This window comes from Larus michahellis, chromosome 2, assembly GCF_964199755.1.
Source record: "Larus michahellis chromosome 2, bLarMic1.1, whole genome shotgun sequence".
NCBI lineage: Eukaryota > Metazoa > Chordata > Aves > Charadriiformes > Laridae > Larus > Larus michahellis.
This window is the reverse complement of record NC_133897.1, coordinates 54028264-54041441: the sequence shown is the minus strand read 5'-3', so window position 1 is coordinate 54041441 and position 13178 is coordinate 54028264. Positions and strand designations below refer to the sequence as shown.

Sequence of the window (13178 nt, the reverse complement as noted above, 5' to 3'; positions counted from 1 at the left end):
ACAAGAATTCCTCCTAAATTATTACGGCCGTGTCTACAAAGAAAGGCGCAGACAGATACAAGCCTTCTCTGTGAAACTGCCAAACTGGCTGGAATAAACCAGCTCTGGTCTGAAAACTGTATAGCCTTATTAGGCAGGGTTTATTAGCTCAGGCACAGTGCTGTATTTATGCGACTATATGGCTTCTGGACTGGAGCTGGCTATCATCCCGCCAGCTCAGAAAGCGGTCTGAGGAAGCTCACATCTGTCATGCCAAACACATGTTCTAGAAGAAGAGTGGAAAAATCCTGTTGGGACTGGTAACATTGCAAAATGCAGTATTATTAGTAACTTTTGTACTTTGGGGTTGGGTTTTTGATTATTTTTTGCTAGTGCACTAAGGACGTTATTACTAACAGAGCTCAGTTCTTTAAGAGAGGAATTTGCCTTAAAAGATGGGTGCAAAGGCATCACTTCTGTTTTCCATGTTTACATGGTACTGATTCATTTCAGCAGTCCCTGGGAAGCCTACTGCAGAATGTCTTTATTTTTATTTTTTAAACTGTTGATGAAGTGGAATGTTCTGGATCAATCACACCACATGTTAACAACTGAAACACTCAACAATAAAAGCCATCCAGGGAACTTAAACAGCAGCCATTGTACTTTTCTGATTTTTCCCTTGACAGCGAGTTAATAATGCCATTATAGACTGCCTACAGCAGAAAGTAAAGTCATCATATCTTCTACATGGCATCATCTGAAGGAGAAGGAGGTGTTTTGACATACCACATCCATGTGTGGTAGAGCAGAGCTGCGGAGTGCTTACAGATGCCACGGCTGCTGAGGGCAGACTGTAATATATTCTCATTTGCTCTGGGGCAGAGATGAGGAAGTGGAAAGGAGACCTCAGCCAACTTTCCTCAAACCCACCAGCTGAGGCATCAAACAGAGCTCAGATGGAATGAACAGGCCGGCTATTACTGCAGTCAAGCTTTGTGGGATGAAACCTGTGCAGCCTGAAAACTGAAGCTCACAGACCTTTCTATATGGAAACTGCATGTACTGAAGCCTAAAGTTTCAGTTTGTCGTTGGTCAATTAGAGATCCTTTGAAGGGAAACTCATTTTCAGAGAGGAGGGAGAAAAAGCTTCTAGTAAATAGCCCCTTTAAGATAGTTCACGTTGTGTGTGGACAATCGCTATCAGTCTTTGAACATCTTGGTCTACTTTTCTAGACAGTTAATACATTGTTTGCAAAGCTCCTGGGAACTCCGCACATTTTTGTTTCCCCTCTTAGGGAGATTCAGTCTCTATTCTTAACACACTGTGCAAGTGCAGAGTTTGAAGTGAATATAACGTTTCACTGTATGCTCAATATTTTGTGCATGTTTTTGCCACCTTCTAAATTTCCCATTTCATTTAAATTTCATTTTAGTTATTCCTTTAGTCATTTAAATTTCATTTTAGTTGCTTCTTCAACGTGCATAAAAGTTATCCTGCAGAGCAAGATAGAAATGTAAAGCTGGAAAAAAGTTCTCAAAAGATCTATGCCCACAAGCAGAATAAACCTATCTATCTAGAACATTGCTGAAAGATGTTTTTTCCAATCTATTCTAGAATTATGTTCAATAAAAGATGTCTCACAGGGTTTTTAGGTAGCTTGCTCCTGTGCTTTCTCATGCTTAAAGCTAGAGGACTTTTTTTTTTTTTCCCTAATATCTACCTAATATCTAATATCTATCTAACATTCAGCTGTTGATTCTCTACAACTCCAGGGTCATTTTCTGCTGCACTATCCTATTTTTCCAATTTTTTGTTTGTCTATTTAATATCTGCATCCTAAGAACTTTGTATGCATTCTTGCCAGAATTCCTTCTTTAGGGGTGCTTTTCACATAGGTATAAATGTCATAAAATGTACAAGAAGTGAAATTTGCAAGAAGTTGATGCTGTTTTGAAGATCACTTTGTTACTGGTGAAGAGGAACCCCTTAAATTTATGATGCCTTAGCACGAAGACTTCCATCCTCTGTGATACACTCTTATACATATTTAATCTTTATGAATAATAACAGAACTGTAATGGCACTCTAAGGCCAATCCTTACAACAAACCAGCATTTTTTTGTCCGTAACAGAACTGTTCTTTAAAAAATCTGGACCTTCAATCTCTCTCAAAATGGAAGAAACCTTCTTAATGGAACCATCTCTCTGTAAATAGCAAGAGGTGATTCTGGATGCTTGAGAGTCCCTTGCCATCTATAAACTATTTTATCAGTACTTGTTTTTGCCATCAGCATAGCTGTTAGAAAGAATAACAGGCTTTTATTCGCTATCGAACCATGTATTATTCTCCATACTAAAAAGGCAGGATATAAAATATTAAGAGTTTAAATATTGATCTGGAGGGGGTATAGTGCTTTTAGCTGAGCCCTCAGTGGTCTCTTATGTTGGAAATGCATTGTACTGTCAACTATATAGATACTGGAATCATTAAGTACAAGAATACTCATTCTCAGTGATCCCTTGGTAAAATAGCATAAAACGTGGAAAGAACTAATTTTCATTTTTTTAAAAAATTGTTTTAGAAATGGTGCTGCTGAATTAACAGAATTGTTTTGGTTTGTTGCAATATGCAATATTGAAAGTATAATCTTAGGAATAGAAAGTCTGAATGGTGAATGACGTTCCTTTATCTTCTTTTTTCTGTGGGAGTGTGACTGATAATAACCATCTGTCCTTGTAAATGTTTCAAGAATCTTTGATAAGAGTCATTGTAAGAAATAAACAATGCTAAGCCTTAAATATAAAGCATAGATCTGCTTATAGATAGAAACCTTGCCAAAGCTTTATATACCGTCAGCGGTGTTAAAATTCTCAAAAAGTTCAAGACTGCTAGGAACTTAATACCTTTTTGATTAGGAATTTTGCTACCTTTGTATTTGTGATGTAAACTAAAGTTGCATTTAATATACTGAAATCTCTTTACAAGAAATTTTTTCCTCTAGATGATCGTCATACCAAAATGTGCTTCTTGATATTTGCAGTAGACACTAGGCAAACAGATATGTAACTTTCCTTGTGTGACTCTATGTAACATGCATATTTTGTTCCTTTTAACTGCCTTTCAGCAACCCAGTGTAAACACGGTGCAGTTTATGATACCTGCGGTCCTGGATGTGTCAAAACATGTGACAACTGGAACGAGATTGGCCCATGCAACAAGCCCTGCGTCGCAGGGTGCCACTGCCCGGCAAATTTAGTTCTTCACAAAGGAAGATGCATCAAGCCAGTCCTGTGCCCACAGCGATGACATTCGTTCTCTTTCTGCGGACGCTAACGTGGGTGTCGCTGACCCCGTCGACGCTCACAGCCAGTGAAGGACTCCAGCTGTTGGTGTGCAGATTCTGCAAAGTACACGTCTACTCACAGAGTGTAAATACCTGTGTGTGTATTTATGTGTGTTTATGTATACACACGTGGCACCTGGAAAGATATATAAATGTATACTGTGTGTATGTAGATACACATATCTATACACAAGTGCCCTAAACGTAAGTACAACCCATATATTTATATATATGTCCACACACACAAATATACATCATTTCTATATATCATAGAAGGATGAATTATTATATGTATATTTTTTGCTATAAAGTTTATGTATTATTATTTCTAGGACCCTGATCTGTAAGTCATTGTATAAATAAACCAGGTGTTTTTAATATAATATAGTGGCATGAAAAGATTGGATGACTTTGCCATTGCATAAGTTTGTCGTTTCCAAGGAAACTTTTCTAGGGCCGTAGCGCTGCCAGACTGGATTAGTTTCAACACCGAACCTGGATTTACAGTTGTACAGGAAACACATTTCTCTGGAGATGGAGGATTTATCTAGGAATATTTCATGCGTACCTTACAGCTGCATAGTGATTGGTGACAGTGCTTAATCAGGCAGAGAAAGCTGGGGATCGGCTTTTATGCTTTACTGAAATAACTGTGCAGAAGGATTTCCAAAGCTGGCTGGCCAACTGCCAGCATAGAGATATTTCTTTCTGGAACGGCACCAAAGAGTCAGGGGCCAGATTTTCAAAAGTGTTTGGCACCCAGCAGCTCACTTTGAAAATTTGACCACTTCCCATTTCATATCCTAATACCCCGTCTCTGTTGTTGTGTTTGGCAGTAGCTGTGAATACACAATAAGGAGTTTGAAGAAAATATTCATGTACGTATTAGCCCCTTTAACATGTTTGAAACTGCTGGGTTTGTTTCATATTTCCCCCAAATATTATGCAGAAAGCAAATCCCACTGTGAATTGGAGTGTTTGATTTCAGTGTGCCTTAAAACATGAAATAATGCCGGGTTTAGTAACTCATTTAATTTATCAGCATGGTTTAGAAGAAAGACAAATTCACCCCACCAAAAAAACAGTAGAGAATGTCGAAAGCTAATTGGAGAACTGCAGTTTATTTCCTTACTGGTCTATTGCTTGAGGTTTATGAACATGTGGGCTCTGTGAAGTTTGCATGACTTTTGAAGTCTCCCAGGGGAGAAGCAATAATATGGGATTTCATTAGAAACTGTTAAAAAAGCCATACAACTTTCTCAACCCTGAAGGGACGGAGGGCTATTTTTCTTCCACTGGAAAACCTCTTGTACAGCCTGATGGAACGGTCTCTGGAGATGACAGAAATCTTTGGGCATCTGATTTAGGTTTATAATGAAGTAATGTCCTCCCACACAGCTACTTCCATTATGCCTCGCATTGAAATTGCACATTGTAATGCTTTGAACAATTTTCTCCTCTAATTTTTCACTCTCCAGGAAGTTTCGCAGGGCCTGAGTTTACAGTGAATGAGTGGGTGCAACACGCTTGGGTTATACAACCTGTCTGTGATCCCGTCCTGGAGGAAGATGCTGAGTGAGCCCGGTTAGCTTAGGCACCACACTATCCAAAATGCTGCCCCACCACAGTGTAAAAAAGAGCTGGGCAAATAATGCCAGGAGCGTTCCACAGACATTTGTCCAAATCTTAAATAAACCCAGCTTGATCTTTTTATGTCCCCTTTGTGTTCATTTTCTCGGAACAATCAAATAATTTGGTTTTACTGGCAGAGGGTTTCGAAGCCACATACACAAGTGCACTGGGAAGCAGCATTGCAAATGTGCAGATCCCATCAGAGCAGGAAACTGGAAGAGTTTTATGTGGCTCATGTGATAATTGAATGGCGAAGCTGAAATTTAGAACAATTGCAGTTGGTCCAAGGAGTTAAAACATAAAATGGCAGCCATTAAAATAATTTAAAGCATCAGTTAGACCAAAGAACATTTCAGCCTGTGAGCTTTCAATGCTGAAAGGCGGGTCTAAACCATTAAAAGGTTATTTGCCCAGCTCTAGTTTAGGATAGATTTTCATTACTGATAGATTTTCATTACTTACTGCTCAGTGTTTCCAAAACAAAAATACAGACAAAGTGAATTGCATACATGAATGGTGTCTAGAACTGTCCTTCCCTTTTCTTCTCCTGACTGATGAAGGTGAATGGAAGGTGAAAGGAGAGCCCTCCAGCTCTCTCAGTCCACTGATCGCATTCAAGCAATGCTTAATTGACGCCAGGTGAAGAGGTGACTTCAGTCTATCTGTAGGATGAACTCTATTTTTAAATCTTAAAATGGTTCAGTTTGAAACCTGACCTACGGGTCATCTCAAAATGAGGACTCATTCCTCGGTTTAGCTTTTTCACATCTGCCTAATTAAGGGTAGCCCCCTGCTTTTTGCTTTAGTGATGCATACTGAGGAGGGAGAGGAATGTGGTTTTACCTCTAAGCTGTCTGATTGTTCCTTTATGGTGCTGTAGAGCTTTTTCCTCCAAACTCTACAGTTTTCAAGGCAACAGTAAGAGCTGTCATCTGCTCAGTTCACATGTACGGTCTAAGGTAAAGGACTTTGGCTTTTCTAGAAATTGTCCCCAAGTTTCAACTTGGCACAGATTTTATACCCATATCCATAGTTACCCTGTGCCCAACCGAGCTATTCAGACCACATCAGTCCCAGCTGAGGCTGTCTCACTCCACTCTCCTGTTTGCCTCTCCCAGGCTTTTCAAAAGTTGAAAGTCTAGCCCAATAACATCAGTAACAGCATTACCACTGGCCTCATAGGGTTTGGGCTGCAGCCCATCTTCCTCCTTAGCGCAGCATGCTTTCTAATTCTGCTGTCTTGCCTCATTAAATATTACCCCTAGGATGCTAGAGCTGGAAACTTTCTGCGTATCACTGGGGATTTATTTTTGACAAAACTCACTGATAATCCAATTTTAGTATGCTAAATGTGTTTAGTCTGCAATAATGTGTTTTTAATAATAGAGTAAGGTTGATAATCCATATGGTATGTCCACCATGCAAAACTGATGGTTGTGTAAATTTTGGTCTTGATTATGCTTATGTCAATCTGTGCATACAACTTTGTGCCAATTTGTAAGGTGAAATATATTTGAAGGAGCAGAGGTTCCAACAAAAACTGATCCAAAAGGAAAGTCTGAGAAATAGCTCTGTAATCCAGTGGATGGAATCAAGGAAAGACTTGGATCAATAGCTTTGCCATTAACCTGCAATGTGTTCCCTGGCAAGTCATTTAATATTCTGTACTTCACTGGGAAAATGAGGCTCTGGGTTTATGCATCTTTTTTAAGTTTATGGGTAGAAAATGTTCTGAAATGCCATACTTCACCAGGAGAATGTCAGCTGGTATTTTACCAATCTACTCAGGTCTGCTTTGCGTCAGGTTGTCCCATATCTCACATATCATTGCTTGAAAGTCAGCTTTTACTTCCTCCTCGTTTAATTTCAATTGTGTCTATTTTTGTCATATATATTGAGTCTTATAAACCATGGAGACAAGCCATAGCCAAGCAGAGCAATTTGAGTTGTAGCCCAAGATGCTGTAGGTACTCCCACATCTTCCAAGAACACCTTTCTTCTGCACAGTAAGATATGCACTTGGAGTAAAAATGAAAAGATTCTTAATATCATACCCCTATCCTTGCATCACGTAAGTAGTTTCCAGTAGATATCCTAAAAAAGTTTGTTCTCATCAGAGGCTTTTCTTCTTTTTTTGAACACAGGATTCAAATACAGTTTGACACTGCTTGGCCTCCCACTGACAGAACCTGACATTTGCAATAGCTGGACTGATCTTGAGTGACTGTATAAGGGTAATTTTTTTGCCTTCATCAAAAGTGGGCAAGGTTATGTCAGAGCTAATGGATATGAGAATAACAGCCCATGCATTTGCAGCTGGACAGGCTGGAAAGAGAGGCAGTCAACAGTATTTAGCACTGAAGTCGTGAGATGTTTCACGTATTTCAGGAACAGTCCCAGCTTAAGGGGGCATTATGCCAAGGTCTCAGTATTTGACAAACAGGAACTTTATGTTACATACCGCTGATCAAATGCTTGTTCTTCTATCCCTGGTTTTACCATTTCAGAAAGCCCTGTGGCAAAAGAGAAGTTTCTGCTTCCTTACAGAACATTTCTTGTCTACAACTGCAAATTTTTCAGGACAAAGGCCTAACTGTGCTGCCATTACAGAACTCCTCCTCTCTCTGTGTGAACGCTGTTGCACAGATTAGTATTTCTAGTGCAATAATCACCATGACACCTGAGCACCAAACAGAGTCTCTAACAACAAAATAAGATTCTCCTATGAACATGAGGTGGCTCTTGATCCCTTGGATGGCCATGGCACTGTGTTTGAATGAAGATGGTACAATAATGTGAGGAAGTAAAGAGTCAGGATGGCAGAATAGGGGTAAGAGGCAAATGAGAAAGGAGGAATTTTTTTCTGTGTGGATATTTTCACCTCTAAATGGGAAGAACTAAACTGAAAGTGTTCTCTGACAAAGGCAAAGTATGTCCATACTCCCTGAGCAAAGAAACCCCCAACAACCACCCAAAAAACCAAAACCAACCACAGCGGAATTGTATGTTGAGATCTGAATAGAACCGGTGTATATTGGTAGGTATAGAAATCCATAATTAAAATAAAACCATGAGCTTCTATTCCTACTTTTCTCTCAACCCTTAAATCACAGTAGAAGAAGTCAACAAAGTTAAAGAAAGGAATCTTATTTCCTGGGCTGAGCTGAGGCAAACGTCTGCAGAATTCGGTTCTTGTGCTTCCACTAGCACAACAAACCTCGTTTTGTTTCCTCCAGGATGCGTGTTTTAGTGAACACACATCATTTCCCAGTCTACACCTGTCAGACGAAGGCTACAAATGCACTCTTATAACTAGTCTTGTTCCAGGCTTTGAGATAAAATTGCAAGTTCTACTTTCTACTAAGAGGGCACAAGTTTCCTTTTTGACGATACTGCTTTTACCAGGCATCAACGTTGCTCGGCATCAGGCAGCATCTTGGAAACTTTAAGCAATGTTAAATGAGACACGTAGCATTTGCTTTTTGCTTGACTTTACCCTTGTCATTATGCATTACCAGTTAGGGCTAGCCCTACATACAGGAGGAAATTGCCTCTAATGGAGGGCGTGTGTGTGGTGGGAGAGTGGTGGCATTGTGTAATTACCATTATCATTCATAGCACTTTGTATTTCCCTAAGCGATGCTTATACCTGGGCATCAATATAATTTGGTTTTGCACACGCAAGTGAAATGAAGGGAATGTAGGAATTTCCCACCCAGACAGACCCACATTTTTTTCTTATCAAGTGGTGAAGAAATGCTTCAAAGTGTTCCTCAAAGAACGGTATGTAAGCCTCGTAATGGACAGCTCTGCAACAACCTGTTCATAGCGGTAATTTAGCCTTATATTCTGGCAGTAAGTGGTTGGTACTTTAATGACCCAATCACTCAAAGCACTTAACTATGTGTTCAAACTTTGAATAACCTCGTTTGCTTCAATGGGGCAACACGCATGCTGACTTCTAACCATATGCTTAAATGGTTTGCTGGGTCAGGGCCAGAGTGTTCAGCATCTGGCAGGATCAAGTACTAAACCTCCTAGCATGATATTTCTTATTTCTTCATGATTTCTAGACATAGATCTATTTTATGATCTTGCTGCTATCTACTGCTTGAACATCATAGAAGTCAAGGCTTTTTGAAGCCTTTTGTTTTAAGACTTTAGAAGATCGAAGAATTTTTTTTCTATTGATTTCCAATGCCAACGTAATAATTTCATACATTACATTGTGATTTCCTACCCTATTTTATTTCTTGTTATTGTTAAAAGAAAGGGACATACTGGAATTTGATTTTTTTTTTCTTTTGCACTGGTAAAAGTAGGGAACAATTTCAGTGAGTTAACTGTTGCTAGCTATACTAGTTTTAAACTGGTTTGAGATCATACTAGCACCATCCTGGCTTTATAGCTGTGGTGTGGCTGCCCTCAATTATTAGAGTTCTAATTGCTTCTAGCTATAGTTCAGTATAAAGCACTGATAACATTGTATTAGAATAAAAGCCCAAATCAGTAATTTTATAAATGAAGGGGGAAGAAGTGATTTGTTTTACTTAATTTACTTTCACAATAATTTTAAAAATAGTACTAATAAGGAAAAAGGAAGAGTGAATATAGAAACTGATGAAGAAAAGAAAATTTAGAAACGAAAGATTTTTTTTTAACACTTAGTTCAAGTGCTCAGCTTCTTTAATGACTATCATTGAGTGTCACTCAACAAAAAACTTGGTTGGGTTCTACAGAATATGGATCAAAACCCAGAAGTGGATAAGTGCTGATGCAGTTCTTACAGTTAAAATTTCACTGTGTCTTGCAGGGAGTGAAATAAGTAAGTAGAGTTTGGAGGAAATTTTTTCTCCCGTCTTAGGCACCTGAACGTTTGTTTGCTAGTTTGGGGTATAAATATGGAGGTGCTTGAACCCCACCATGTCTGATCCACAGCCCTGACTTCATACTGGTGTGCATCAAGAATAACTCTAGGGGAACCCATACAGTTATACTTATTTCAAAAGACAAATGTGCTCTTTTTTTTTTTTCATTTCTTGTTCATTATAATTAACTGTTACCCTGCAAATGACCAAGGGGAAGAGAAGCTGCAGGGAAAATTACAGTGTGTATCACATATATTAGATGTTTGAAGCCATTAACGTATGGATGGGTTACTTGAAATATTTTATATGCAATTTGTAGAGAATGCTCTGTAGTGTCAAGAGCATCACTGCAGAATGTTTACATTTTAATGTTTAGAATTGCTTTGCTTACTCATGCTAAATTTTTAACAGATTTCACCTGAGGTGCATTCATGTAAATATGAAATCTATTTAAAGTTTTACTAAATTTTTGTCTTCAGTATGTCTCAGTTTATACCGTTGTTGAATTTAAAACGATTATGTAGTTAATGTATCTTACAGAACTGCAAAACTGTGCAGTAACTTTGACATGGCTTGTCTTTGAGTGTCTATACAGTTTTTGCAAGAATATTGTACTAATATAATTTTGTAAAAGTAGGATTGTGATGAGTATGTTTGTAAAGACATTATTTATTCCCTTATAAACTTAATATTTATTATCTTTATGCAGATAAATATTGATGCCTGATTATTTCATAGCTATCAGTGAAAACTGCTGTTCTGATTTGCAAGGTCTGACTCAGAAAAGCAACATCTCCCGCACAATGGTTGATACGGTGTTCTCCTAGGAACTGATGTTAAATACTGTTATTTCTTGGGAGGGGAGGGAGGAGCCATGCAGACTGTTTTTCTTTACTTTTACCTGTGATTTGGGAGCTGGGATTTTGGGACACTTTGTTCAGCTGGTGAATTGTTTATGTGGTATCAACTTGGCCAAGTTACTTCACCACTGTTTGCCTTAGTTTTCCCATGGATGGAACAGAAATGATAATGCTTTAAAAAAATCACAGAATCTTTAGGAACAATGAATTTGTTAGAAATCCATTGATCTGTGCTTGGACAAGGCTCCTGTTAATGTCCGTTGGGCTCCAGATCAGGCCTCGCAATTGCCAAGTATATTTATTTTTTTGCAAAGAGGAACCTGCCCTACTTCTAAAAGGGTAAGACCGTCACGAACCCAAGAGGCCAGGGCTGAGAGCAGGCCTTGCTCTGCACTGAGCAGGAAGGTGTCCTTTGGTGGATTTCCTTCCCCTGGACCGAGATGAGGAGAGCGTAGAAGGTAAGAGATTCGGGAGCTTGTTTGCTTTAAATTCATAGGACTGCAGGTGTTGCATGCTCTGTAGCTATGAGACTCCTTGCTTGTTCTGGACTAAATATATTGATGTTAAGTCCTCACTGACAGGCTGCTTCAGTATTGTGAAATGCTGAATGTTCATTTTAGGGAGGGCAGGCTCATCTCACCAGTCTTTGTTCCGTTAGGGGGATGTGAGGGCATGGCAGAAGTGGCAAGGTCTGTAGTTCAAAGGCTGGGTGATCTGGCCCTACATACTAGTGTACCAGGTGACTACTTACATGGTCACATGTAACTTTTCCCCCAAATTACCACTCAGTGGTGATGGTTACTCCCTATTATTCTTCCTCCCCAGATTGGATGCAGCAGTAATGCTGCAGTATTCTTTTCCTCCCAAGTGCTGGGAGCGCAGTTTACAGACTTTATCCTCGCTTCTCTCTTGCCAGACTTCACTTGGCCCTTGACATAATTAAGCTCAAAAACAGTGAACATTCTGTCTGCCCAACATGAAGGCTTTACAGACTGACCTTTTTCAGAGCACTTGAACTGTTCTTGGGACAGGGTAGAGGTCCCATGGTCACCTCTTGCAGCTACAAGTGCTCTGACCGCCAGTGCCTAGGATGCAGTACCAAAGATGTCCAGCTTTACATAGGAAACGCCTAGAAAAGACCAGGATACAATCCACAGGTTCAGGATGGTGTTCAGCCTCGACCCCCAAAATGCCACCTCCCTGCTGTCCCCCTGCCTCACCCACTGTCCCCCTCCAACATGTGGTTTATGGGTCCTGCCGTTGATGGCCTCCAACCTACGCGGCTCACATTCATTGCTGGGTAGATCCAGTGTGGCCCTGGAATGGAAGCAGAGGTACAAAATGAGAAGCTCTCTTAAGGCATGATGGGCAGAAGAGCTGCAAGGGCAATGAGGAAAAAGAGGACGAGGAGCTCCAGCAGAGCACCTTTGGGGCTTAGGCCCCTCCACTCCTGCTGTCTTGTTCATTTGGGCAGCCTGTTCCTTGCACGTCACAGCAGCAATCCTTCCCTCCCTGCTCCTGTGCAACACGTTCTGAGCTAGACACCTTCTGACACTATTTTTTTTCCATTTTTTTCATTTTTTTTTATTTCTTCTTCAAAGAGAAAAGTGTTCTTTAAGAAAAATATGGAAGAAAGGGCTTACAGAGAAGCTGAGAAAAAAGCCTAGTGGCTGTTTTTCATTTAAATAGTCTCTAGGTTTATTTATGCCTTTCAGGTTATTCACTTAAGTCAGACTAATACTTGGAGTACTTTTCTTCGTCACTTACAGTTCACCATCAATAGAGTTGTGATGTTTGTGAGTATTGGTAATAATTGTTCTGCTAATTAAACCATACTGAAAAGCTAATAATCCCCATTTAGGATTTTAAACTGATGCATAGCTTCTGTTCTTATCATCATGTCCTGCGGTTACCACACATTAAATTTGCCCTTGAAAGACAATGCTTTTGAATTGTATTCATCCTATTTTATTTAGTACATCTGGAAATCAGGCTCAGCATCGCTAATATTTCTCCATCTCCTTCCACTGTCCTATTCTAGAACATGGTGTTTCATAATGCAGTTTCTCCCCCAAGTGTCTCTCCTGGTCTGTGGTCGATATGTAACTGTGCATAGATAGATAATGCAATAGAAGAACTATATAAATGCAGTTTTAACATTCCAGAGCTGAAATCATGTATTTGATTGTGGGCAGAATTTAAATAATTTTAATTTGATTTAAAAGCTGGAAAGAGAATAGCGATTTTAGTTGCTATTTTCTGAATGTACAGCAGATGGTGCTTAACAAATACGCTTTACAACCAATGTCTGAAAACAGCAAAGCCTGGCAATTTGAATTTTAATCATGCTTCCTGGTCTCTTCTAAATGAAAAAACAGCAATTTGAATGGAAAGCCCCCAAGAGGGCTGACTTCAATATACACGATGTGCACAATGTTTGAAGGATGGGGATACAATAAGAGTTCTTCCAAAACAGCCTCTTGTGTGCTAT

The 13178-nt window shown here is 39.5% G+C and overlaps 1 protein-coding gene across 5 annotated transcripts in view; it reads left to right on the top strand.

Moving 5' to 3' along the window:
• The window catches only part of BMPER (BMP binding endothelial regulator), a 156326-nt gene extending 145795 nt beyond the window's left edge, over positions 1-10531 (top strand). For all 5 annotated transcript variants that reach the window (XM_074575473.1, XM_074575472.1, XM_074575474.1 and 2 more), the window contains one exon: positions 3109-10531. In XM_074575473.1, coding sequence (XP_074431574.1) covers positions 3109-3290 — 182 coding nt within the window. In that variant the 3' untranslated portion in view covers positions 3291-10531. The remainder of the gene's footprint in view (positions 1-3108) is intronic.
• Positions 10532-13178: the final 2647 nt, after the last annotated feature.